The sequence below is a fragment of the Petaurus breviceps genome, unplaced genomic scaffold (assembly GCF_028583685.1).
Source record: "Petaurus breviceps papuanus isolate PSGF00001 unplaced genomic scaffold, PetGlider_PUasm1.0 64, whole genome shotgun sequence".
NCBI lineage: Eukaryota > Metazoa > Chordata > Mammalia > Diprotodontia > Petauridae > Petaurus > Petaurus breviceps.
In genome coordinates this window covers 6,101,008-6,126,411 of record NW_027186428.1, presented here as the reverse complement: position 1 = coordinate 6,126,411, position 25,404 = coordinate 6,101,008, and the positions used below count along the sequence as shown (strand labels likewise).

Here is a 25,404-nt window from a genome sequence, read left to right as displayed (position 1 = left end):
TACTCACTCCACTATACCACAATGGACTGGCCCCAGAATTCTCTTGGGAAATTCCATATAAAGAATATGATCCTGTTGCCAAAACTTTATTACAGTAACACTCCAGGCTCTCCAGAAACCTTGGGACATGAGCCACAGTGAAAATTTCCCAGGTGTGTGTAGGCTAACCTTCCTAAGCAATAAGACTTTAAAAATTATTTTAAATTACTCAAAATGAAAAACTTTCAAAAATACATCATAAATGTCCCTGACGACCTTTAAGAAAGGACACTGGACAGTGTTTAACTTTTCCCTTATTGACGTGAGGCCATTAATATAAATATAAACCAACTACTATCTTTGGAAAGTCACTTCTTCTCTCTTGGACTCAGGATCCCATAGGTAAAAATGGTGACAAGGGACTAGTATGAGGAAGGGCATTCAGTTTACTGTAAAACACTGTAGAAATATGAACTCAAAAAGCGATACAGTGATGCTTTCTGGGGTGACTTAGATTTGTTCCTGCTTGTCCCTGCACCAACTGGCCCCAGAGAGATGGATCATCTCTTTTTGGGTAAAAAAAAAATAATAATGCACACTTATAAATTTCTGTCTCCACCATGGCTACCCATAGGCTGAATTCTGTCAATGATCAGCACGGAAGCTTTGCCCTTCTCTGTTTCTAACCCAGGCAGCTTGCTCCTCCCAGGGTAGCCCCACCCCCATTCTGGAGACTCACCATATTGATGCCTGAGCTTAAGACACCATTTAAGGTTAGCCTACTCAAGCTCAGAACTCCTAAGCTCAAGAGATCCACCGGCCTCAGCCTCCTCAGTAGCAGGAATTACAGGTCCCAAAGTATATTTTATCATATTTTATAAAATTCACATATATTTAGTCCTTCATGCTTATAAAGCATCCTCAAAACTAACCAGTAAGTTAAATATAATCATTAATACCTCCTGTTTTATAGATGAGGTACAGGGAACAGAAAACTGGTTTTGGAGTTTAAGAACCTGGGTTCAAATTACAATTCTCCCACCTGTGTGACATTGGACAAGTCATTTAACTTTCTGGATCTGAGTATCCTTTTTCTATAAAATGAGTGGTCTAGGTGTGATGAGGGTTCTTAACCACAGGTCCACACATTTGCTTTCTTGGCATTCTGATAATTGGTTTTCATAATACTAAATATTTTATTTCATGCATTTAAAAACATTTTTTGTGAGAAAGGGGTCCATAGGCTTCACCAGGCTGCCAGAGGGATCTATAACACACAAAAAAGGTTAAGAATTCTTGGATTAGATGAACCATAAAGGAACCAACCTTCTGATTTTGAATCTATAAAACACACAACCTATATACAGTTCAGCTAAGCTATTCAAGCTTTAAACTGCATTAAGACTTTTGGGACAACTTATATAACAATCCTTTGAAACTGACATGCCCATTGCCACACAGCCAGAACTGGAACTTGGGTCTTCTGGCTCTGGCATCCTTTCTCTATACTCCACTACTTCCTCGAGCACATTCTGACTCTAAAAATTAAAAAAATAATAACTCAGAGGCACTAGCAACAAGATATTCATTCAATTATTCCTGACCTAGTTATTGCTGTTGTTGTTAAATTGTGTCTCACTTTTCATGACCCCACTTAGGGTTTTCTTGGCAGATATACTGAAGTAGTTTGCCATTTCCTTCTCTAGCTCATTTTACAGATTAGGAAACGGAGGCAAACAGGGTTAAGTGATTTGCTCAGGGTCACATAGCTAGTGTCTGAGGTTGGATTTGAATTCAGCTCTTCCTAACTCCAGGCCCAGTATTCTATCCACTGTGCCATCTAGCTGCCCTGGCTAGGGAGGGTGGGGTATGAATTTGTTCATGATCTTAGGAAAAGCAACTGGGATGGTGGAAGGATAGGAGGCAAGTGGTTTTGACATTTTATTATTTTTTTAATTTTTAAAATTTATTTATTTTTATTTAAGGCTCAAGGAAAGCATTAAAAAGGTTAAGACTTTGACATTTGATACACAACTGCAAGCAAATCACGGTCTTCTCTGCCTCAGTTTCCTCATCTGTAAAACAAGAGTAGTAACTGAAGAGTCACCTCATCGTATAACAGCCCTCTCAGCATTTTTGAAGGCAGCTATCATGTTCCTCCTGAATCTTATTTTCCTCGGGTTAAACACACCCAGTTTTTTAACCAGTCCTCACATACAATGGACCCAAGACCCTTCTTCATCCTGGTTGCCCTGACACTCTGCACTTTTTCAATGTCCTTCTTTTAACTAGGACACCCAGAAGTGAGCACAGCGCTCTAGGTGCCGTCTCAGGGGGGCAGAGCACAGTGGGGTTACGAGCTCCCTCACTAACTCTCGGAAGCTACAACAGTCTCAGTGCAGGCTCTGAATACCGTCAGGGCTTTTGGCTGCCATATTACAAAGCAGACGCATGTTGGGCCTGAAGGTCACTAAAACCCCCAGATCTTTTAAAATAGCTTCTATCTTACATTTGTGAAGAGGGATCTTTTTGTATACAAGTGCAAGCCTTTCATGTCTATCCCTGATGCATTTCATGCTATTAGATCCAGCTTAGAGGTTTAACCATGTGGTCTGATCCTTCTGAACGTGGACTCTCGTCGTCCAGTGTATTGGTTAGTTGTTCCTCCTGGCTTTGTGTCACCCAAAAATCTAATGGGCACACCACCATTCCATTCATTCACTTTCATCCAAGTCACTGATAAAAATGCTGGAAAGCCTGAGAAGGAAACAGGTCCAGAAAACTCCCAAGCAAGGGGAGGAAAAAGGGGTCACTTAGAATCCACCTTCTCATCCTCCCAATTTCAACTTCACCCATGGGTGGAGTTCTTTAATCTAGCCCAAATAACTCCTGCAGATTAAACACTTTTCCTCTGCTACCCACAGAACAGTAGACCACCCTTCTACCTAAACTCAAAGGGAATCACAGGCTCTTCCTCCCACTCTTGTAGCCCTGAGCCTTCTCTAGCAAATGAGATATTTGTAAATATACAGTGGGGTTACGAGCTCCCTCACTAACTCTCGGAAGCTACAACAGTCTCAGTGCAGGCTCTGAATACCGTCAGGGCTTTTGGCTGCCATATTACAAAGCAGACGCATGTTGGGCCTGAAGGTCACTAAAACCCTTTAAAGGGTTTAGTAAAGTGCTTAGTACAGTGTCTGGCATACAGTAAGTGCTCAATAAATGCTTGTTCCTTTGTTCCTCCCTCTATCTAGGCTGAAGCCCCCCACCCCCACCCGGAGTCCTGACTTCCTTTCCAAAAACATCTCAGTCCCCAACCCTTTTGCTAATGACTTGTGGTTGCCTTTGCTTACTGATATGCCCTCAAAAAATGCCCCCCCTTGGAGTGGCTAGGTGGTGCAGTGAATAGAGCACCAGCCCTGGAGTCAGGAGGACCTGAGTTCAAATCCAGCCTCAGACACTTAACACAAAACTAGCCATATGACCTTTGGGCAAGTCACTTAACCCCAATTGCCCTACCTTCCCCCCTCCAAAAAGCAAAAAGAAAAATCTAAAAAAAAAAATGCCCCCCTTACCTAAAACAATTCCAAAGGACACACAATGGAAAATGCCAGCCACATCCAGAGAAAGAACTATGGAGTCGGAATGCAGAGCAAAGCAGACTATTTTCTTTTTTGTTTTTTTTTTTATTTTGTTCTTTTTTTTTCTTTCTCATGGTTTCTCCCATTCATTATAGTTCTTCTATGCAACATGATTAATGTGAAAATGTGTTTAATAGGAATGTATGTGTAGAGCCTATATCAGAATGCAACCCATCTTGGGGAAGGAGGGGGAGAAAATTTAAAATTTACGGAAGTGAATGTTGAAAACTAAAAATAAATAATTTAATTAAAAAAAAAAGAAATGCCTCCCTTTTTCCTCACAGAATTAAGAGTCACCTGAAGAAGGAACTATTTGGAAAAATACCCCTCCCTGCCCCACTTAGCAGTTAGAACAACAAGGGATTGGAGGCAAGGGAAGCAACACAGACTTCAGTCCCCAGGGAAGCTGGAGACCCCAGAGGTCAACTCACCCCATTTAAGCTGCCAAGATCCTTTACCCAGTGCTCATCCTTGTCCTGGTTATAGTTGATGACTGCATGCTGCTTGTCCACACTTCGAGACTGAGGAGGGAGGGAAGGAGAGAGAGAGTCAGACCCATTTATTCCCCCAGGCAGACCCTTCCCCTCTGCCTCCCAATCGTCCTGCAATCACCGAGTAGCCCTGCCTTTCTGCTCTGAAAACTGCTCTTCCCAGGACATTACACCAAAAACCCTGCAGCATCCCTTCTCCATAATCTCTAAAAGAGGTGGAGTGGAACCTAAAATGTCGATGTGGTCAAGATTTCCTCCATTTACAGAGGAGAAAACCAAGGTCCAGATTCAACATCACACAGCAATCTGAAGGCTAGGTTCCTTTGTTCCTTTGTTCCTGACGCAGTACCGGTTCTGGAGTCAGGAGGACCTGGGTTCAGATCCGGCCTCAGACACTTAACATACACACACACACACACACACACACACACACACACACACACACAAAACTAGCTATGTGACCTTAGGCAAGTCACTTAACCCCAATTGCCCTCCAAAAAAAAGCAAAAATTAAAAAAAATAAAATAAAATAAAAAAAGAAGAAAAAGAACTAGAACCTATATCTTCTACCTCCAGGGCTCTTTCCACAGCTATTTAGATGTTGTCCTCCCCCACCCACCCCCCACCCCCCAAATCATTCCTGAAATTTCACTGGCACAGTGAATATCCTGAGAGGAAGCTCCATCTTCATGAGATGATGCAGCTGGTGATGCAGCAGACAGTGCTGAGCTCGGATTCAGGAAGAAGCCAGCCTCAGACACCATCTGTGTGACCCTGGCCAAGTCTCTTAACTGCCTCAGTTTCCCCATCTGTAAAATGGGAATAATGATAGCACCTTCCCCATAGGGTTGTTGCAAGGATCAAATGAGCTAATATTTGAAAAACACTGTGTAAACCTTAGAGTGTTCTATAAATGCTGGCTCCTATTACCAACTCAGATCATCAACCACCCAGCAATGCAGAATCTTGGAGATTTGCCTGGGATGCTGAAAGGAAAACTGACATCTACAGGGTTGCACAGCTAATACATGTCATAGACTGGACATCTCAGGCCATTCTGATTGCAAAATTGGCTCTCTATCCACTACAACCCAGACCTGTATGGCTGTATAAATTGGGACCACACCAATATTTGCTACAAATCTCCCAAGGCTGTGTCCCACTGCCTGGTTAACCTCATAGTTTCTAGGAGGCCTAAGCCTCAGGGGGAGAGTGGGTGGGGTTTGCCCTGTAAATTCCCATAAAAGATAAAATGCCACTCCTGCAAAGAGAGGCTTAACAATTTTCAGTAGAAACCTTGTTCTGTTGCTCATTGCTCCTAACCTGGCCATGCCCAAAACCCACCTATTTCCTAGCCTCATCCCCTTGCCCTAAATCAGACTCAGTCCAAGATACTCCCCCAGGCAGATTGCACAGAGGGACCCTAAACTCAGGCCCAGTGAGGAGCCTCCAGATTTGAGCTAAGGGAAAGAATTTCAGGGCCTGCTCCATCATCAACCATGACAGCACCCTCCATGTTGGCCGGACATCCAGGGCCATAGTCATGCTGGCAGCTCTACCATCCTTCCCCAACTCTAGGCCCCTCCATTTGGGTATCAGCCTAGTGGACCCATTCCTCCCTGCAGGAAGCATTGCTTCGCCTGATCTTCACAGAACATGGTCTCTAGTCCTCTCAACACCCTGGCCACCATCCTTTGAATGTGGCCCTAGGGTGACCAAATCCTTCATTCTGAATATGTAGGCTCAAAATTGGTCATGTAACCTGAGGACAGCAAAAGACAGCAGGAGTATCGCCTTCCTCATTCTGAAGACCTGGATTTTCATTGGAATTTGCAATTTCTATACTATATCCCTAGCTACCCTCTCTTGCAGTAGGTATACCTTCTCTCAGATTCCCCAGGAAAATGGGCACGCATACTCCTTATTCCTCACTGCCATTTCCAGACCATCCATCCATTCACCACCATTATTCAGACCCCTCTTTTCCTTTGAAGTTCACTCCCATGTAACATCCTATTCAGATCCCAGTTGGACTTACCTGTAGGCCCCAAGTCTTTCCTCCTCATGTCTCAATAGGATTAGCTCACATTTATATTGCTACTTAAGGTCTGAAAAACACTTTACATACATTCTCAGTTATCTTCACAACTACTCTGCAAGACAGAGGCTATTGTTGAGCTGTATCTGACTCTTTGTGACCCTGTGGACCACAGCACACCAGTACTGTCCACAAGGTTTTCCTTACAGAGATACTGGAGTGGTTTGCTATTTCCTCCTCCAATGGATTAAAGAAAACAGAGGTTAAGTGACTTGCGCAGGGTCACACAGCTAATATGCATTTGAGGTCAAATTTTAACTCAAGGCTTCCTGACTCCAAGCCTAGCACTTTAGCCACTGAGTCACCTAATTACCTCCCTAACATGGATGCTATTATTCCCAGTTAATAGCCGAAAAAAAGTGAGGCTAGAGGTTAAATGACTTGGCATACAGCTAGTAAGTACCCAAAGCAGAATCTGAACCATCAATCAATAAACATTTTTTAAGTGCTTGCTATATGCCAGGCACTGTACAAGTGCTAGGTTCACCATACCTTGCTGCCTCTCCTGGAGTTCAGTCCCTGACTCAGTCTTCCTCTCTACCCTGCCCTCACCCTGAAGACTTCCATAGACACCCAGCTCATACTGCTCCTCAATTCCCACGTCGACACCTTCACTACAGCTCCATCACACACGCACTTTCATCTCACCATCACCTATAACTATTCTATCTCTGTGATTCCGGACTCTGAAATTCCTCTCTCTGATGACTGCCTTCTATCTGTCCATCTCTCTCTACCGACACTTTATAAGCAATGGAGTCCTCACTGCAAACTCCAGTCATTCCACCCCTCCCGGTACATTCCATCTTGCTCTGACCTCACCTTCCTCTCTCAGCACTCCACACCCTATAATTGACCAATCCCATCCTACAATCTCCTCTACTCTCAAAGTCTTTTTCCCTTGTCCTATCAGTACTTGGGCCTTACTGAGTGCCAGAAATGGACTACCTCCTCCATCCACCTTCTCTACTCCTGCTCTACAGCTTTTGAATGCGTTGGAGAAAGTCACACAACTTTGCTGACTGGGTCCACTGTAGATTGATACCTGTTCAACTAGGTCTTCACTGCTACATAGCAGTCTTCATTCTTCCTTGATTGATTATCACATCCTTCACAGTGGTAGCTGTACCAAATTTTTTCTCAAGCTTCCTGCATTCCCCCTTCCTTCTTAGCAGAGAGTCTCACCTCGTACTTTACTGACAGAGTAGAGGCTAGGTGGCCTGGTAGATAGTGTTGGACTTGGGGTCAGGATGACTTAAGCCTGAATTCTGCTTTAGACACTTACTAGTTGTGTGACCCTAGGCAAGTCACTATCAGCCTCAGTTTCTTCTTCTGTAAAATGGGGATAATAATAAAACTATGCCTCTCATGGTTATTATGAAAATCAAATTACATGTGTATATAAATATATTATGTATATACAAGTCTGTGTGTATCTATGTTATATAGATACACACATATATGTGTATATAGAGAGTATGTATATGTAAGGCACTTGGCAAACCATAATGTACTTTGTAAATGTTAACTATTTTGATGAAGAAGAAAATGATGTCCTTCCTCTTATCCCCTATTTTATACCTCAGAATCCCTTTATTCTCTTATTTTTATCATTATTTTATATCATAATTATATTATATAATATATATAACATATGTACAAATATATTTATATGATAATTATATATTATCATTTTAATCCCTCAGTCTCTTCACATTTGCTGTAGTATCACAGGAAGAAGGTGACCCTTCTCCTTGCCAATCCAACTCTTATTCCTGTATTCTTGATTCTATTTCCTCCAGTGTCCCCTTTGGAGATAAGGAAGTGACTGTTTGAGCTCTACTTTTTTTTTTGAGGGGGGAAGGCAATTAGGGTTAAGTGACTTGCCCAAGGTCACACAGCTAGTAAGTGTGTCAAGTATCCGAGATCAAATTTGAACAGGTCCTCCTGACTCCAGGGCTGGTGCTCTATTCACTGTACCACCTACCTGCCCCTGAGCTCTCCTTTTCTACAAGCTCCTTCTCCAATGGCCACACCACAAACACAACCCAGCCACTGTTATTCTCAAAAATTTGTATTTAACTCTATCAACTTCAGCCCCTCAAGCTATCTTCATATCTCCTCTCTTGTCCACAGTCTAACACCTAGAAAAAAAGCCATCTATATTCACTGCTTACATTTATTCTCATCCTACTTATTTCTTAATCCCTTGCAATTTTTAGCTGCATGTCTACATCTTGACTGAAACCATTCTATCCAGGTCAATGACCATTCTCAATTGCTAGATCCAATGGCTTTTTCTTAGTCCTTATTCTTCTTGACCTCTCTGAAGTTTCTGACATTACTGACCAGCCCCTCCTCCTGGTTATTCTCTCTTCCCTCAGCTTTTGTGATATTTTTTTTCATGGCCCTCTTCCTATCTGCTGCTCTCTTTGTCTCCTTTGTTGAATCATCATCTATCTTCCACCTTACTGTCAAATGTCCCCCAAGATTCTGTCCTCGGCTCCTTTTTCATCTCTTCCTCAGATCCTATAGTTTTAATTACCATCTCCATGCAGCTGACTCAAAAATATTTCTATCTAGCCCTAATCTCTACTTGAATCACCAATTACTTGCTATACGTCTCCAATTACACAGATATCTATAGGAACATCATATTCTAAAACAGAGTCTTTTTTCTTCATTTTCCTTCTTTTTTCTTCATATGATCTAGAAATTGCACAAGTTCCACTGAGAAACCAGGTGTCTAGAATGGAGAAGGCGATACTCCTACTGTCTCTCATTATCTCCCCCCTCAACTACCCCTCCTCCAAATTTCCCTGATTCTGTTTTGAGAACAACCATCTTTCTTTCATCCAAGTTCCTAACATAAGGTTTACAACTTTGAATTCTTCCATTCTTCCTTTTCTCTCACCCCCATGCCCCAATATCCAATCAATGGCCATGTGTTGTCTAATCTACCTCTGCAGGCAGCATGGAACCATGGGGAAAACACTGACAGAGGATCCAAATTCAGTTCTGGGTTCTGCCAGTTATTACCCATGTTACCTCTGATAAGTCATTTACCTTTCTCTGTGGCTCAGTTTCCCCATCTGTAAAATGAGGGGCTTGGATTAGGTGGTCTCTAAGATCTCTCCTAGGTCTAAATGTGTGATCTCATGATCGTAGTGGCCCCCTTCGCTCCACTTACATGGCTTATCTGAGGCCCTGGTTCAGGTTTCCATCACATGTCCCTTGCAACAGTTTCCTATAAGTTTCCAGTCTCTTCCTTCTCCAATCTAGCCTCCAAAGACCTGCCAAAATAATCTTCCCAAAGTACAACTCTGATGATATCAGTGGCTCTGTTCCACCTTTGGCAACTCCTTACATGGAGAGATGGGGAGAAAAAGAAATAAGCATTTATCTAGCACCTACTATATGCCAGGAATTCTGCCAAGCACTTTTTAACAAATATTACTTCATTTGATCCCAACAACAACTCTGTGGGGTAGGTGCAGTTATTATCCCCATTTTACAGTTGAAGAAACTAAGGCAAACAGAGGGAAGAGACTGAGAGAGAGCTTTGCCCAGAGTCACACAGTTATCTGAGTGTCTGAAGCTGGATAAAATACACATTCATCACTTGGCCAGTTAAATCTCTTTATAATCTGTTGACTATACATTCCTTACCTTCCAGCACTCTATGCTACTAGACACCAAACCCTGCCACCTAATTGTCCATGAACTTCCTCCTGTCCCTCAACTCCCCAGCTTCATTTCCCACTGCCCTTGAGCACCACCTCCTGCCAGAAGCCTTTGCTGACCCTCATGGCTAATAATACTCTCTCTTCCCTCAAATCATTATGTACATGTGTGTCTGTTTACATGTCCCTAGTTATGTAGAAGTTGTTCCCAAACACACACACACACACACACACTCTCTCTCTCTCTCTCTCTCTCTCTCTCTCTCTCTCTCTCTCTCTCTCTCCATTAGAATGAGAGTTCATAAAGGGCAGGGACTGAGTTTTGTTTTGTTTTTTTCTTTCTTCCCTTTCTTAGTCTCCACAGAGTTTTGCACAGGAAGTCCTTAAGAAATGCTAAGTTATACTCCCACAGTGGAATGTAAGTTCCTAGAGAGCAGGAATTGTTTTTCTCTCTTTGTACTCCTGGTGCCTCAGAGAATGATTCCTTTTTTCTCCTTTTTTTTTGAGGGGGTTTAGTAGGTGAGGGGGAGGGGGAACAAGTATTGATTAAGGGCCTATGTGCCAAGCACTATGTAAAGCACTTTACAAATCTTATCTCATTTGATCCTCACAACAAACCTGGGAGGTAGGTGCTATTATTATCTCCAATTTTACAGTTGGAGAAACTGAGGCAGAGGGATTAAGTGACTTGCCCAGAATCACACAGTGTCTGAGGCTGGATTTGAACTCAGGGCCTGACTTGAGTCTGGGCCTTCTCACAGTGTTCCCTACACACTGCTCTACCTAGCTACTTCGGAGGACAAGGAGGAGTAGGGGTTAAACTGTGATTTCATTAACAGGAGGAAATTTCAGTGAAAAAACTCCTACTACCAACTCAGATTATCTATTGCTAATTAGAGAATTAGAGTTGATTAGGGTACCAAGAGGCCGGCAGTGACTTTCCCAGGGTCAAACAGCCAGCAGATTTCCTGACTTTGAGGCAGGTCCTCATCTTTATCTACCATTAATGCCTTGCATGGTGGCAAGACATCCTTTTTTCTGGACCAGACCTGTGGTTTCATCAGTCTAGGAGGCCCCAATACAGACTAGTGACTGCTCTGCCCATAATAGGTGCTCGTGGAAAACTGAATTCAGTCAGTATCACATTGGTTTTCTTGGTTGCCATATCTACATTGCTGACTCATATTGGGCAATTCACTCAACGTCTTTATTATATAAACTGTCTTCTCCAACTAGGGCTTGGGTTTCCTCACCCAGGGAACACGTAAAACTAAACAATGGCTATCCTCTTAAGGGTAGGGCTGGTTGAATTTTAAAAGGCATGGCTGGCTTGTTGGTGCTAGCCACACTCTTCTAATTCTGTTTGTTTTGACTGGTCACCAAAGGAATTTGCCTTCTCTTAAAAGGCCAATAAGAGGACAGAGCCCAGAAGTTTGCTAATGAGCTCCAGGGAGAGGCTGGCCCAGGACTTGGCACAGATAAACACTGAAACAATTTCCTTTTTTTCAGAAGATCACAGATTTTCTGCCTCAGAGTAAACCTGACCTGTACCCTCTGGACTCTCACACTTTCAAAAGCAGGAAACTGAGGCCCAGAAAAGTTAAAGACTTGTCTAAGGTTACAAAGGTAGACACTGAGCTAGGATTGGAATCCAGGTCCTCTGATTCCAAATCTCGTGCTCTTTTCCTCACAGCATCTGTTTTGAGGTTGTTTGGTTGTCTTTCAGTCGTCTCTGACTCTTCAAGACCCATTTTGGGGTTTTCTTGGCAAAGACACTGGAGTGGTTTGACATTTCCTTCTCCAATTCATTTTACAGATGAGGAAACGGAAGCAAACAGGGTTAAGTGACTTGCTCAGGGTCATACAGTCAGTATAGAAAATATCTGAGGCCAAATTTGAACTCAGATTTTCCTGATCCCAGGCCCAGTGCTCTATTCACTAAACCACATAGCTGCCCTTTGGTCATTTATATGTATTTATATACATTTACAAACAGCAAGGCAACCATATTGGATGGAGCTCAACCACAAGAATGCTCTGACAGGAAAGGCTGGAAGGGGCAGGTTATGAAGGGCTTTAGAGCCAAAGGGAGGGTTTTATATCTGATTCTGAGGGCAATAGGGAGCCACTGCAGTACAGAGAATGGGAAAAAGAGACGGCCATGGTCAGATCCGTGGCTTCAAGAAAATCAGTTTGACCGTGGAGAGGTCTCAGAGCTCTCCATCACAGGGGGCAGCTGAATAAGACTTACTGAGTATGCTGCTGAAAGGGGGTGGAATGGGATAAGAGGAAAGCAGGTCAGGGGGTAGGTATGTGTGTCTGAACCAGAGACCTCTGAGATCCCTGTGACACTGTACAGAATGTCCACATAAGGAAGGCCCCAAGACCCTAATCTCTAGAGTGGCAAGACTGGTCCTGCAATAGGAATATAGTCATTTTGTTCAGAGTTTAGAAAATAAATACGGCTATTTATTACACATATACATAAATTGTTCCTGGCCTTCCTAAAATGTGACTCACACTCACTCTGAATGAAAATGGCCACAGCCGTAGCTTAAGCTGGGGAACAAACATCCAATACACACACTCAAGGTTGATGAAAGCTGGGTGGCACAGTGGGTCTGTGGTCAGGAAGACCTGAATTCATGTTCTGCCTCAGATGCTTACTAGCTTTGTGACCCTGGACAAGCTGTTTAACCTCTGTTTGCCTCAGTTTCCTTATCTATAAAATGGCAATATTAATAGCACCTGGTTTGAAGGGATCAAAATGAGATAACTGTAAAGTGCTTAGCAGACTGCCTGAAACATAGTCCTAGACAAATATTAGTTATAATTATTTTTGTTATTATAATCGGATCCTGTACCCCTGAGGTTAGTAGAAATCCTGACAAGATAACTGTTCTGAGACTCCTAGAATGTGAGAGCTAAGGAGACCCCTGTAGACCATCAGGTCCCACCTTTCTCCCTCTTACTCACCTTTTAAGGGGTTAACTGAGACCCAGAAAGGGGGAGGGCCTTGCTAAACATTTTAAAGGGAATCGGGAGCAGAGCCAGCTAGAACCCAGGTCTCCTGACTTCTAGGTCTGAGCTCTGCTGTTCAGTTCTGAATTAATGCCTCTTGGTATTCCAAAAACAATTTTTATCTCACAATAACCCTTCAAAATCTACCTGTACTATTTGAAATTTCTGAGTCTTCACCCATGGTGTGATTAGTGAGCTCACATGACCCATCCCCGATAAGCAGGGCTGCTTATCACACCACAGTATAAAGGGCCACATTGTAAATGTCCAGCAAACATTCGTGCCATGGGCACAATTTAGTGAGAGAATCTGCATGCACATCTTGTTACTGATGTAACAACTGACCCATTTGTACTCTCCAGCTGGTGAGCAAGCCCAGAATTTCAAGAACACAGGGCAGCAAGACATGACTAGCGCTGTACTTGTTAGAGCCAGGAGATCTAGGTCCAAATTCTGCCCCTTCTCTTTCCAAGCTACATAACCTGAGGCAAGTCACTTCCTCTCTTGGAACCTTAGTTTCAACTTCATCTGTATAATGGGGATGGATAATACTTCTACTACTGCCTCTTAGAACTGTGGAGGGAAGCGTTTTATAAACCATATAGTGCTGTACATAAATGGGAGTTATGTTATAGGATTCGATACTGGAAGGGGTCAGAAGAACCATCTAGTTGAACCTACTTATAGATGAGAACCCTGTGACCAGTAAAGCTAAGTGATGTGCCACATAGCAGAGTCAGGATTCAAACCCAGATCCTTAGAATGCAAATTCAAGGCTTTCTACTCCACTATAATCAGGGACTCAACAGAGGCCCACCAGGAGATGAGAGGAAGTCCCAAGCTCAGAGCCTCACTTTTTCCTACAAAATTAGCACATGTAGTTCAGACACCCTGAGCTTTCCATAGCAATATGAACACCTTGGAAATCCAGCTACAAACTCATCTTCCCCCTCCTTTAGCCACCATCTTTCATTTGTTATTATATACCATATTTATTGTTTGTTTCTTGTGTAGGCTTCCTTCGCCCCATTGGATTATGACGTCCTTAAGGGCAGGGCTAGGGTCTCCTCTCCCTCCCACCTCCCAGAGAGTTCCACAATGAACTCCCAAGGACAAGCAGGTTCAGGGTCTGATCCCTCTCCTCTTTCTCCATATCATGACTTCTCAGTCCCTCCCATCTTCCCAGATCCCAGGTGAGCTTCCAGGTTTGTTCTGTTGTGCCTTTTGTCTCCCCAGACCTAGAACTCCCTGAAGACCAGTTCCCATGTGCTCCTTCACAGTCTTCCCCAGAGCAAAGCTAAGAACAGGACTGGGAGTACATGGGAGCTTAGGAAAGACAAGCTGAATGAATAAATGATACTTATATTTTGTCCCCTCTACTTTCCCCAATAGGGCAACTGGTAAATCAAGAGGAAATCATCATCATCTAATAGTAGAAAGGGTGCTGAATTTGTGATAGCGAGGCTCTGGGTCTGAAGCACAGCTGTCTCCTGGCTGTCCCACCTTAACTAAGTCATTTAACCTCTCTGGAGCATCCTCATCCAAAAAATGAGAGTGTTGCATCAGATGATCCCTAAGGCCTCTTCCAGTCCTAAATCTATGATTCCGTGAACTTGTATAAATATAAATTATAAGGTCATATATTTAGAGCTAAATATGTCCTCAGAGGTCAATTAGCTTGATTCTTTTATTTTTAAAAAAAGAGGAAACTGAGTCTCAAAGAGATGACATAACTTGTTCAAGGTAACATAAGTGGCAGAACTGGGATTCAAATCCAGTTCCCTGACCTTAAGGAACTTATATTCTAATGGAGGAAGACAAGACACAAAAGAGGGGAGATAGGGGAATGAAGTCCACAGAGATGGCTGGAAATTCTAGAACAGGAAGATCCTGATCTGGAGGAAAGTTCTAGTATGAGAGAGCAACAGATACCTGGTTTTCTGAGGAGAGTTTAGAATATTGCTCCTACAATACTCTGCCCCTTGGTGGTAAGACCCCAAAATGTTTCTAGACGACTTTCTACTACTTAAAGGATTTTAGGGCTGTTACTGGTCAACTCAGATCCATATTTAAGCCTGATGTAGGCAGCATTCAAGGTAGAAGAGAAAAACTAAACCAGAAACCCAGGAAAAACAAAATTGAATACACTTTTCCTGTCCCTGACCTACTAGACTTCTCTGCAGCCTTTGACATCACACTCTTCTCCTCGGGTTTTCCCAGCATGGCTCTCTCCAGGTTCTCCTCCAATCTGTCTGACCATTTCTTCTCTTTGCTGGATTTTCATTCAGATCAGGACCACTAACCCTGAGTGTTCCACAGGGCTCTGTCCTGGGCCTTTTCTCCTCCTATGCTATGTTAGTTGGTGATCTCATCAGCTCCTATGGACTCCAATCATCATCTCTGTGCATGTGATTCTCAGAGCTATTTATCCAGCCTTAATCTCTCTCTTGATCTCCAGGTTCCCATTTCCTTGCCTCTTGTTTGGTGGTTTTTCAGTCACAACTCTTTGTGATCCTATTTCAGGTTTTCTTGGCGAAGATATTGGAGTGGTTTCCCTTTTTCTTCACCAGATCATTTGACAGATGAGGAAACTGAGGCAAACTGGGTTAAGTGACTTGCCCAGGGTCACACAACTATTACATATCTCTTAGACATCTCGAAATGGATGTCCTATAGACATAAAAAACTCAACATGTACAAAACTGAACTCATCTTTACCCCAAACCCTCCTTCTTCTTACCTTCCTTATTACCAGAGAAGATACCACCACCCTCCCTGTCACACAAGTTCTTAATCTAGGTGTCATCCCCAACTTCTCACTCTCTCTCTGACCCCCAAATCCAATCAGTTGTCAGGGGACAATTCTCTTTTCAGAACGTCTCTAGTTTACGCCCCTTTCTCCCCTCTCTTACTGCCATCACCTCAGTTCACACTCTATTACCTCCCCCTTAAGACTATAATGGCTAGTTGGTCTCCCAGTCTCAAGTCTCTCCCCATTCCAGTCCACACTCCACTTAGCAGTTGAAACAATCTTCCTAAAGTGCAGGTTTGACCATGTCATCCCCCTATTCAATAAGTTCCAGTGTCTCCCTATTATCCTCAGGTCCAGATATAAAATCCTCTGTTTGGTGTTTAAAGTTGTTCAGTCTTCTTACACCTTAATCACCTGCACAAATTCTAAGATCCAGGGATAGCAGTCTCTTTGCTGTTCCTCTTACAAGATACTCTATCTCCAGACTCTGCCACCCACCATTCCTGGAAATACTCTCCTTCCTCATCTCCACGCCTTGGCTTCCCCACTTGCTTCAAATCCCAGCTAAAATCTCAGCTTCTGCAAGAAGCCTTTCCTGATCCCCTTAAGTGCCTTCCCCAGTGATTACTTCCAATTTATACTGTCTCTATCTTAATTGTATATAGTTTTATTTGCATATGGCCTTTCCTACTAGACGGTGAGCTCCTTAAAAACAGAAATTGGGATTTGAAGTTGTTTTATTTTGTTTCACCTTTCTTGGTATCCTCAGGATTTAACACAGTACATACAAATAGTATTCACTTAATAAATGCTTATCAAACTAAGGAAACAATGTAACAGTTCCCTGAAGGAGTGACTGAATCTGGAAATCTCAGGAAGGAGTGAGTCCTAGACATAAATGACTAGGTCCATGTGCTGGGTGATGCTAAATCTTTGCAGTTCAAAGGGATCTCTCAATGTAAAAAAAAAAAAAAAAAGACCATAAACAGGCACAACACCTACAACAAAGATGATGACATTTCCTGCAGTCATCAATCCTTTTCAAAGGTCAAGGACAATTGCCATGTACCAATCAGTGAGTTAGTTAACAAACATACCACCAGCCAACCACTTAGTGTTTCCTGGAGCACCAGGTAGAAGCTCTCGTTCCCTGGGGATTTAGAATACAAAATCTTTGTCCCGGGAGAAGCTTCTGAAAATTGACCGCCCTCCCCTTCTTCTGGTGAGATCTCTCTCCCTTGATGCAATGAAGCCAGCCCAATCCCAACTATGTCACCCTTTGGTTACCTTCAAGTCCTCCCTAGGTAGTGATAACCGGAGTACCATATCAGCAGCAATTTGGAGCCCATTGGTTTTACGTTACAATAATCAGAGGGCTTGCCTTTTCTTTGTATTATATATGCCAGTAAGCACTCTTTTTACCCTGCTAGGAGCTGAGCTGATGGTGCCCACTGCCCACTGGCCTTAGTTAGGGCCCCAGGACCACGTCTCTGCCTACTGCTGAGGCCCGAGCTCTTCAGCCCTATCTGGGACAGTGTTGTCATGGGCCTCAGCCCTGCCCTGCCCCTGCTGGATTAGCCCTGCTGACTCTGCCTCACTATGGCAGCCCTGATTGTCCCCTCCCACCCTCAACCCATGCCAAAGGTTGCTTCAGGTCTTCATTGCTACTGCCCTCCCATGTTTAGCCAGGGCTCAGGAGCTGGTACCTGACTGTCCTCCTATACTGGGGAGAAAGACACAACACAACACAGTACAAAAAGCAGAATGTCAAAGCCTCCTCCAGGCCAGTATATGAACTCTATCCCCAATGTGGAAAGTCCAGTCATTTATGTTGGGATTAGGGAAATGCACCTGGGATCCTGAGTTCTCTGCTCTTCAAGAATCCTTCATTGAAAGCTCCAGAAAGAGAATTAGAATTAAAACTTCCCAATACACATTTCAGTGATGAGAGGGCAAACTTCTTCAACCGATGAAGCACCCCTGGCCTGTCTGCAGCTGGCCTGTTCTAGCCTATCTGTATCTTTTAGGATCTAGAGATCAGCTATTCCTCCCAACAACATGCAATCTAGAAATTTTATATATATGCCACCTATGCTTTTACCCAAGGCATAGATAAAAATGTTAAACAACATAGGGCCATGGACAGGTACTCCACTAGTGCCCTCCCTCCAAGCTGACAGTGAGTCATTAATGATTCCTCTTTGGGTCTGATCTCCAACTGCTTCCAAGTCTTCTAAGAGAACTATGATTTAGCAGACATTTCTCCACCTTGGCCAAAAGAATGGCATAGGGGTGCAAATGGCACATCTGTCCATATCACCATGAATGTCTCTGGGCTCCTGGAGAGAACTTAGCATAGTCCTGTCAAGAGTCTCTCCCATGGTTTGGACCAAAGAATCACAACCAAATCTTTGTGGATAAATTATAGTTAGTCTCTCAAAATTCAAATTAAAAAACAATGAACAAAACTCCAACAGTCTTGTGAGCACAGTTGTTACACATTACTAAAGTTCCAGGGACTTGCCTTGATTTGTATTTTTTCACTTTTGGGATCCTTCACTGGCTGGCTAGGCCCACATACAAGGATGGGTGGTTCAGCAGCATTGTCATTTCCAAAAAGTCACTTGAAATCAGTTTATACAAATCTAACTCCCTTCAAGCTGATAAAGTCTTTCTTCATGTGGCCTTTCCAAAGGCAACTGGGTAATGATGACCATTAGCTATACAAAGGCATCTAGTCTTAGTTAGTAAGGGCAGAGCACAACTAGTCCTTCTGAGTTTGTCTTTTTGTAATGAGGGAGAACATTTCTTTCTCTTTCCCAAAATATTCACTCCCTCCAGGCTGGTTGGAAGGTAACCTGAGTTCCAAAGAAAAGTAGAACCTGAAGGAGGGTTGAAGGCCCACAAAACTGTATCCTTAAAACTGTACCTTGAAGATAATTGTGCTATGTTAGTACATGCCATTGTCTTGGCCAAAGTGAAGAAATGTCGGCTAAATGATAGTTGTCAGGAGACTTAGAACGAGCTCAAGGATCAGACCCAAAGAAAATCATTAATGACTCACTGTCAGCTAGGAAGGAGATCACTGGTAGAATATCTGTCCTTGGCCCAATGTTGTGCAACATTCTTATCAGTGATTGGAGTAAAAGCATAGGTGCCATACTTATCAAGTTTCCAGACAGTATGATGTTGGGTCCCAGATACATTTTCCTAACCCAATGTAAATAAATGACTACAGTTTCCACATGGGAGACAGAGCCTGGAGGAGGCACTTTTTGCTTTTTGTGTTGTGTTATATTGTGTCTTTTTCCCTCAGTATAGGAGGGCAGAGGCCTCCAGTTAAATTAGCACAATGATTATCTTCAAGGTACAATTCTCAAGGACACTGAGAATATACACATTGTTGTTTTTCTTATTGAACAGTCACAGACAATTTACTTTTAATTTCCCAGGAGTGGGGGTATCTCACAGTAAGGAATCATATTTCTAGAGGCATCATCAAAAGCACCATCAGAAGCAGGAAGACCAGTCCATCTCACCTTCCTCTGCACTACCCATTGACCACTTCAACAAACTCCTTATGTCCTAACCTAGCAAGACTACATCAATTGTTCTGGGCTGGGCTTGACTTTGGCCAAATCCCTCACAGTTTAGGTACTCAGTACTGGAACAAAATAAGACACTCATAGATCATTTAGCAGTTAATGAAAAGAGATTTACTTAGCCATGGCTGAAGGATAGGCACTGAGTTCAGTAGATTCAGCTGAAGTTTCCTTGCATTATCCACATAGGCCAACCAGGAAAAACCTCTGAGACATTCCCCACCCTCCCCCACCCCAAATTCTTATAGCTGCTTTACATTTCAGCAATGAAGGAGTGATATCAACAGTACAAGCCCTTAGACCAACCAAGTCTCCAGGAATGTCCCAAAACATTTTAAAGACAACCTAGCCTAACTTGCACGGGCAGAAGGATTAAAATATTGTTCCTACCACAACTGCTAATAAATTTTATCTTATTAGACCTGACCCATTGTTCTAGCCCATCGATATCTTTTAGGATCTAGAGATCAGCTATTTCTCCCAGCATCATGCAACCTAGAAATTTGATATGTGCTACCTATGCTTTTACCCAAATCACTGATGAGAATGTTAAACAACATAAGGCCATGGACAGGTATTCCACTGGCGCCCTCCCTCCAAGCTGATAGTGAGTCATTAATGATTCCTCTTTGGGTCTGATTTTCCAAGTCTTCTAAGGGAACTATTATTTAGCAGACAATTCTTTACTTTGGCCAAAAGAATGGCATGAAAGACTTTGTCAAAGCCTTCCTAAAATATAGATGTATAATTTCTACCACATTTTCCTATTCATCTAGTAGCACTGTCCAAAAAAAAAAAGGAAATGAAGCCATATTAGCTCTTAATGATAATTGATTCCCTTTCTAACTGCACACAAATTCTCTTTAATGATACATTATAGAATTGTGCCAGAAATTAAAGTCAAGTTCACTGGTTGACGTTTTACTTTTTTGAAAATTTGGATTCTGTCCATTTTCTTTAACAGCTCTTCCATTTCTTCATGATCTTTCCAAAATCATCAGCAACTTCTCAGCAATCACATTTGCCAATTTGTTTGTTCATTTTTATTTTTTTTTCAGTAAGCTGAAGTTTATGTGTTTGACAACTAAGTTGCTGAAAACTTTCTTACAATTACCATTCTCCTCCTGAGTTTCAACTGTTAGACATTTTTTTTATTCAGCTGAGTAGTTCTGCCTTCTCTAACACCCACCAGTCAAACATGCCTCCACCCCAAGCAGCATTCTTTCGCCTGTGATCTTCCTCTTGCCCTCAATAGAGCCCTCATCATTCTTAGGTAATATCTTCTTAATCAGCTGTTTGCTTCCAAAACCTTAATGACTCTTCTAAAGCTCCCACTTTCAGCTGGCAACAAAGATTAAAGTATCACTGGGTCCTTAAGCTTTTCAATTTATTGCTCAGAATTTCATCATTCCTAGCAATGATTTCTATGGTCTTTTTGCTGTTATTGTTTGATCTCAAATACATCACCAAAAGTGGGTAGTGTTTATCCAATCTGTCAAGTCTTGGGAGACTCTCTGTCACAGCCTAGATTTATATAGCCTGGGAAGACAGATCTCCCCAATAAATAAAATAAAAACCCCATCAGGTTGACAAAAATCCGTATCAGTATGCTTAGCAGAAAGTCAGTTACCAACCATCACTACTCATCTCTTACTATCTCCTAATGCTATTATAAGAATATTCATAGCAAGAGAATAGGATCATAGACCTTGATATAGAAAAATGAAAGCTACCTCATAGGGCACCTAGTCCAACCCCCTTTTTAAATATGAAAAAACTGAAACCTAGAGGAATGAAGTTAGTTTTCCATGGTCACACAGTATTTAAAGCAGGGATTGAAAGCTAGGTCTTCTGGCTATAAACCCAAGATACTTTCCATTACACAAGGGTTACCTTACTTGGAGCACAAAGAAGTTGTTGCCTCCTAAGATGTGACCAAGGGCACAAGTAGCAGGGTTAGGCGTGGAAAGAAGGACCACCCCTTCCCCAGAGACTGGAAGAGAGGAGGAGAGAATGAATGATGTTGTAGAAAGAATGTGAAGTGTAGGGCAAGGGAGATAAGGGAGTTCATATCGGATAGTCTTTGTTTTCTCAATAAAGCAGATGTTTGCTGTAAAAGGAGGGATGGGGCAAACACTAGGGGTTTGCAGAGAATGTGTGAAATGACCACTACAGAAAGCATCCTGGAGAATCAGTCAAGGAAACAAACATTTCCGTGCAGGAGTGAGAGCCCAACTGAGATTTCATACCAGGAATCTATAGTAGACCCAGTCAACATGGTGGCATGACTTTCCCTAGTAACATTTAGCAGCTGAGGAGTATGAGAGAAAAAAAAAAGGATGTTGGAGATGATCCACAGTTGAGTCAGAACAGGAGAAATATCAGTTCATCAGAATATATTACTGATTGAGAGAGGAAAACATGGCCAAATTGGGGAGGCGGAGCAGGAAATGGGGTGATTGACAATAGTGCCCAGGACAACTATTGGTGAAGGCAGCTGAAGAAATGAAACAGACAATCCATTTTCTTTGCTAGTAGTTTCATGATCCTTACTCTCATGATTATTTGTGGGGAGGGAGAGCATAAAAGCAATGGATTTTCTTAAAATTTGTTAAGAGGAACCTGGAGTCAGAAAGACTTGAGTTTAAATCAAGTCTCAGACACTTACTAGCAGTGTGACCCTGGACTAGGCACTTAATCTCTGCCTCAATCAATCAATAAACATTTATTAATCACTATTATGTGTAAGGCATTCTGCTAAGTACTGGGCAAAATATAGTCTAGGTAAAAGACAATTCCTGCCTTTAAGGAGCTTACAATCTAATGCGGGATGTAAACAAATACAAAAAGGCAAGCTATAATCAAAATAAATAGGAAATAATTAACAGAGAGAAGGCATTGGAATTAAGAGGAGTTGGAAAAGGCTTCCTAAAGAAGGGGGAATTTTAGTTAGGACTTAAAAGGAAGCCAGAGAAGTCAGTAGTCAGAAAGGAGGGACAATGTTCCAAGAATAAGGGCAGCCAGAGAGATGAAGTGTCTGACAGCCAGGAGACCAATGTCACTCGATCCAACAATATATCTCAGGGAGTAAGGTATAAAAAAACTGGGAAGATAAGAAGGGGCTAAGCTATAAAGGGGTCTGAATGTCCAATAGAGCATTTTTTATTTGATCCTGAAGGCAACAAGAAGTCACTGGGGTATATTGTGAGGATGTGGGTGGCATGACCAAACCTTGTTTTGGAAAAATCATTTTAGAGGCTGAATGAAGGAGGGGTTGGAGTGGGGAGACACTTGAGATAGGCTGACCCACCATAAGGTTATTGCAGAAATCAGGGGGTGAGGTGATGAGGGCCTGCATTAGAGTGACAGCAATGTCAGAGGTGAGAAGGGGGTATATTTGAGAGATGTATAAAGGTGAAATCAACAGGCCTTGGTGACAGCTTGGATATGGGGGGGGGGGGGGAGTAGGAAGGGGAACAGAGGGGAATTCAGGATGAGTCCTAGGTTGTGATCCTGAGGGACTAAGAGAATGTTATGGTCATCTACAGTAATAGGGAATATAGGAGGCAGGGAAGGTTGAGAAGGAAAGATAATGAATTCCATTTTGAACATATTGACTTTAAGATGTCACAGTTTCCTTACCTATACAATGGGGATAATAACAACACCTACCTCCCCGGGGTTGTTGTGAGTATCAAATGGGGTCATATTCATAAAATGCTTAGCAGAGTACCTGGCAAATAGTAGGTGCCTAATAGATGCTTGATCTTCTCCATGTCACATTTTTTTCCACCCTTCAACCTCCTAACATAGGCCAAGATTCCCTAATGCCTCCTCAGTTCCCTTTTCTTCTTTGTTTTTTACCTTATTTTATTATTTCAAAGTAGAATTGAGCCTCCCTGATAAGTGGAAGAGTGGAAAAACATTCCTACAATCCTTTTGACTTCTCCTTTAGCAGAGAGACCAACCTGCCCTTGGCTACACAATAATTCCTTGGCAGAAACACAAACAGATCATCCTTTCTACAGGTCACTGCAAATCCCTTTGCCTTCCATAATTGCTGAAAATGAGATTCTCTCAGCTCATTCCCTTCCCACTGGAACCTTGGACTCTGCCCTTGGGATACGGGGCTCTGAAAGGCAAACTTTGGTCTTATCTTGCCCAGAAACGGACTTCCGTGTCACTTCTTGCCCATTTCCACACCATGCCCTTGTATAATGCCCCCATTCGTTTCTAGTTCCCCTTATGTGTTGTCCTCCCTATTAGATTGTAAGCTACCTGAGGAGAGTAACTATCTGGCTTGCTTGTATTTGTATACCAATTGCTCAATACAGTATGTGACACATAAGTGCTTAATAAATCCTTTTATCATTCATTATTTGGGGGGGAGTTTGTTTTTTACTTTTTGGAGGGGGGCGGGCAGGGCAATTGGGATTAAGTGATTTGCCCAAGGTCACACAGCTAGTAAGTGTTAAGTGTATGAGGCCGGATTTGAACTCAGGTCCTCCTGACTCCTGGGCCAGTGCTCTATTCACTGTGCCACCTAGCCACCCCCATTCATTCATTTTTGATGGTTAATATGAGAGCTAACCATGAGAGATAACTGCTATAGTAAGGTCAAATTGTAAACCAGAGAAAAATGACAGAGAAAGTCCTCTAGTAGCTAAGAGGTATAGTGTATGAAGATCCAAATCACTCACTACCACCACCGACCTCCAAAAAAACCCAAAGTCATTTAACAAACACCTCCCCCAGGAACCAGATAAACCTTAGCAGATAACCTCTCTTATTCTCCTTGATAAATCCATATAGGTCTGATCATTTTAATTTAAATGGACATCTCCCTACTCAAAAACAAGAGCTCTCCAATTCTGTGTGTTCTTTGGATTTCTTAACCAACCCACAAATTCTCATCTTTCCCTTCACAAACCTCTACCCCCTCAAATTCCAGTTTGCCTTAAAGACACCAACTCTGTCACCACCACCATACATTCATGTACAGCCTTGTTTCCCCACAGGGCCCTCTCAATATCCCCTGGTAGACCAGGTGAAGTTGGATAAACACATAGCATACATAGTACAGTGGAAAGGACTCAGATCAGTGAGTCTAAAGACCTGATTACTAGTTCCAGCTCTGCCATTAACATGTGGCAAATCTTTAAGCAAGTAATTTAACTTCCCAAGGCTTCAGTTACCTCCTCTGTGAAATAAAGGGGTTGAATTGGATTGTTTGCCAGCTTTAAATCCTATGATCCAAAGTCTAACAATACCCTTCTTCCTCCCCCACAATCCCACCTAACATATAACTGCTGTGTATATACAGGATCCTGTTCTGGGGCATGCTGCAGGGGAATCATAAATATGCTCCAGCGGCTGCCCTCCTGGAGCCCATAGCCTAGGAAAGATCCCCTTACCCCATCTAACCATCATTTTCTCATAAATCCCAACATGGGCGATTTGTTTTGACTAACTCTCTCCACTGTGCATAGTCCTAACTTCAGCTTCCATATCTATGACATAGGACTCAGCCAGAAGCATGCTCCCTGCTTCATCCTACCAATCTTTCAAACTCTGTACTTCTAACTCACCTCCCCCAGGAAGGCTTTCCTGGTTTAATCCCTACCTCAGTCTGATAAGTGTAAATCATAGCCTCCCACTTAGCATATACCTATGTATACAGATAAGTAAAGAGATAAATACATGTGAGTCAACATATACTAATATACAGAGCTGGGTGCATTACAGAACCACACATAAACATATAAATATTGGTGCAAGTATATACCTATACCTACATGTAAACATAACAACAAGTGAATTTATATCTACAGCTATATATATATACATGTGCACATATGTAATTGTTCGAGCACCAGAACATTTCATACTACCAGAACACTTTCATGGTCTTGAACTTTGAAATTCTCTCTGACCACAACCTGCTATTCTTTGACAATCTCTCTTCACAGGACCATAGGTCCAGGGCTGGAAGAAAACTAGTCTAACCCCCTCTTCTACAAATGAGGAAACTGAGGTCAAGAGAGCTTAAGCACCTCAGCCAAGGTCCTGCTGACAGTAGATGACAAAGCTAGGATTAGAAAGTTTCTACAACTCCAAATCAATACTCATTCCAATGT

General features: G+C 42.5%; 1 protein-coding gene across 3 annotated transcripts in view; it reads right to left on the bottom strand.

The window, feature by feature from the left end:
* CEP170B (centrosomal protein 170B) overlaps positions 1 to 25,404 on the bottom strand; it is a 132,719-nt gene that overhangs the window by 83,824 nt on the left and 23,491 nt on the right. For all 3 annotated transcript variants that reach the window (XM_069103834.1, XM_069103836.1, XM_069103835.1), the window contains one exon: positions 4,052 to 4,141. In XM_069103834.1, coding sequence (XP_068959935.1) covers positions 4,052 to 4,141 — 90 coding nt within the window. The remainder of the gene's footprint in view (positions 1 to 4,051; positions 4,142 to 25,404) is intronic.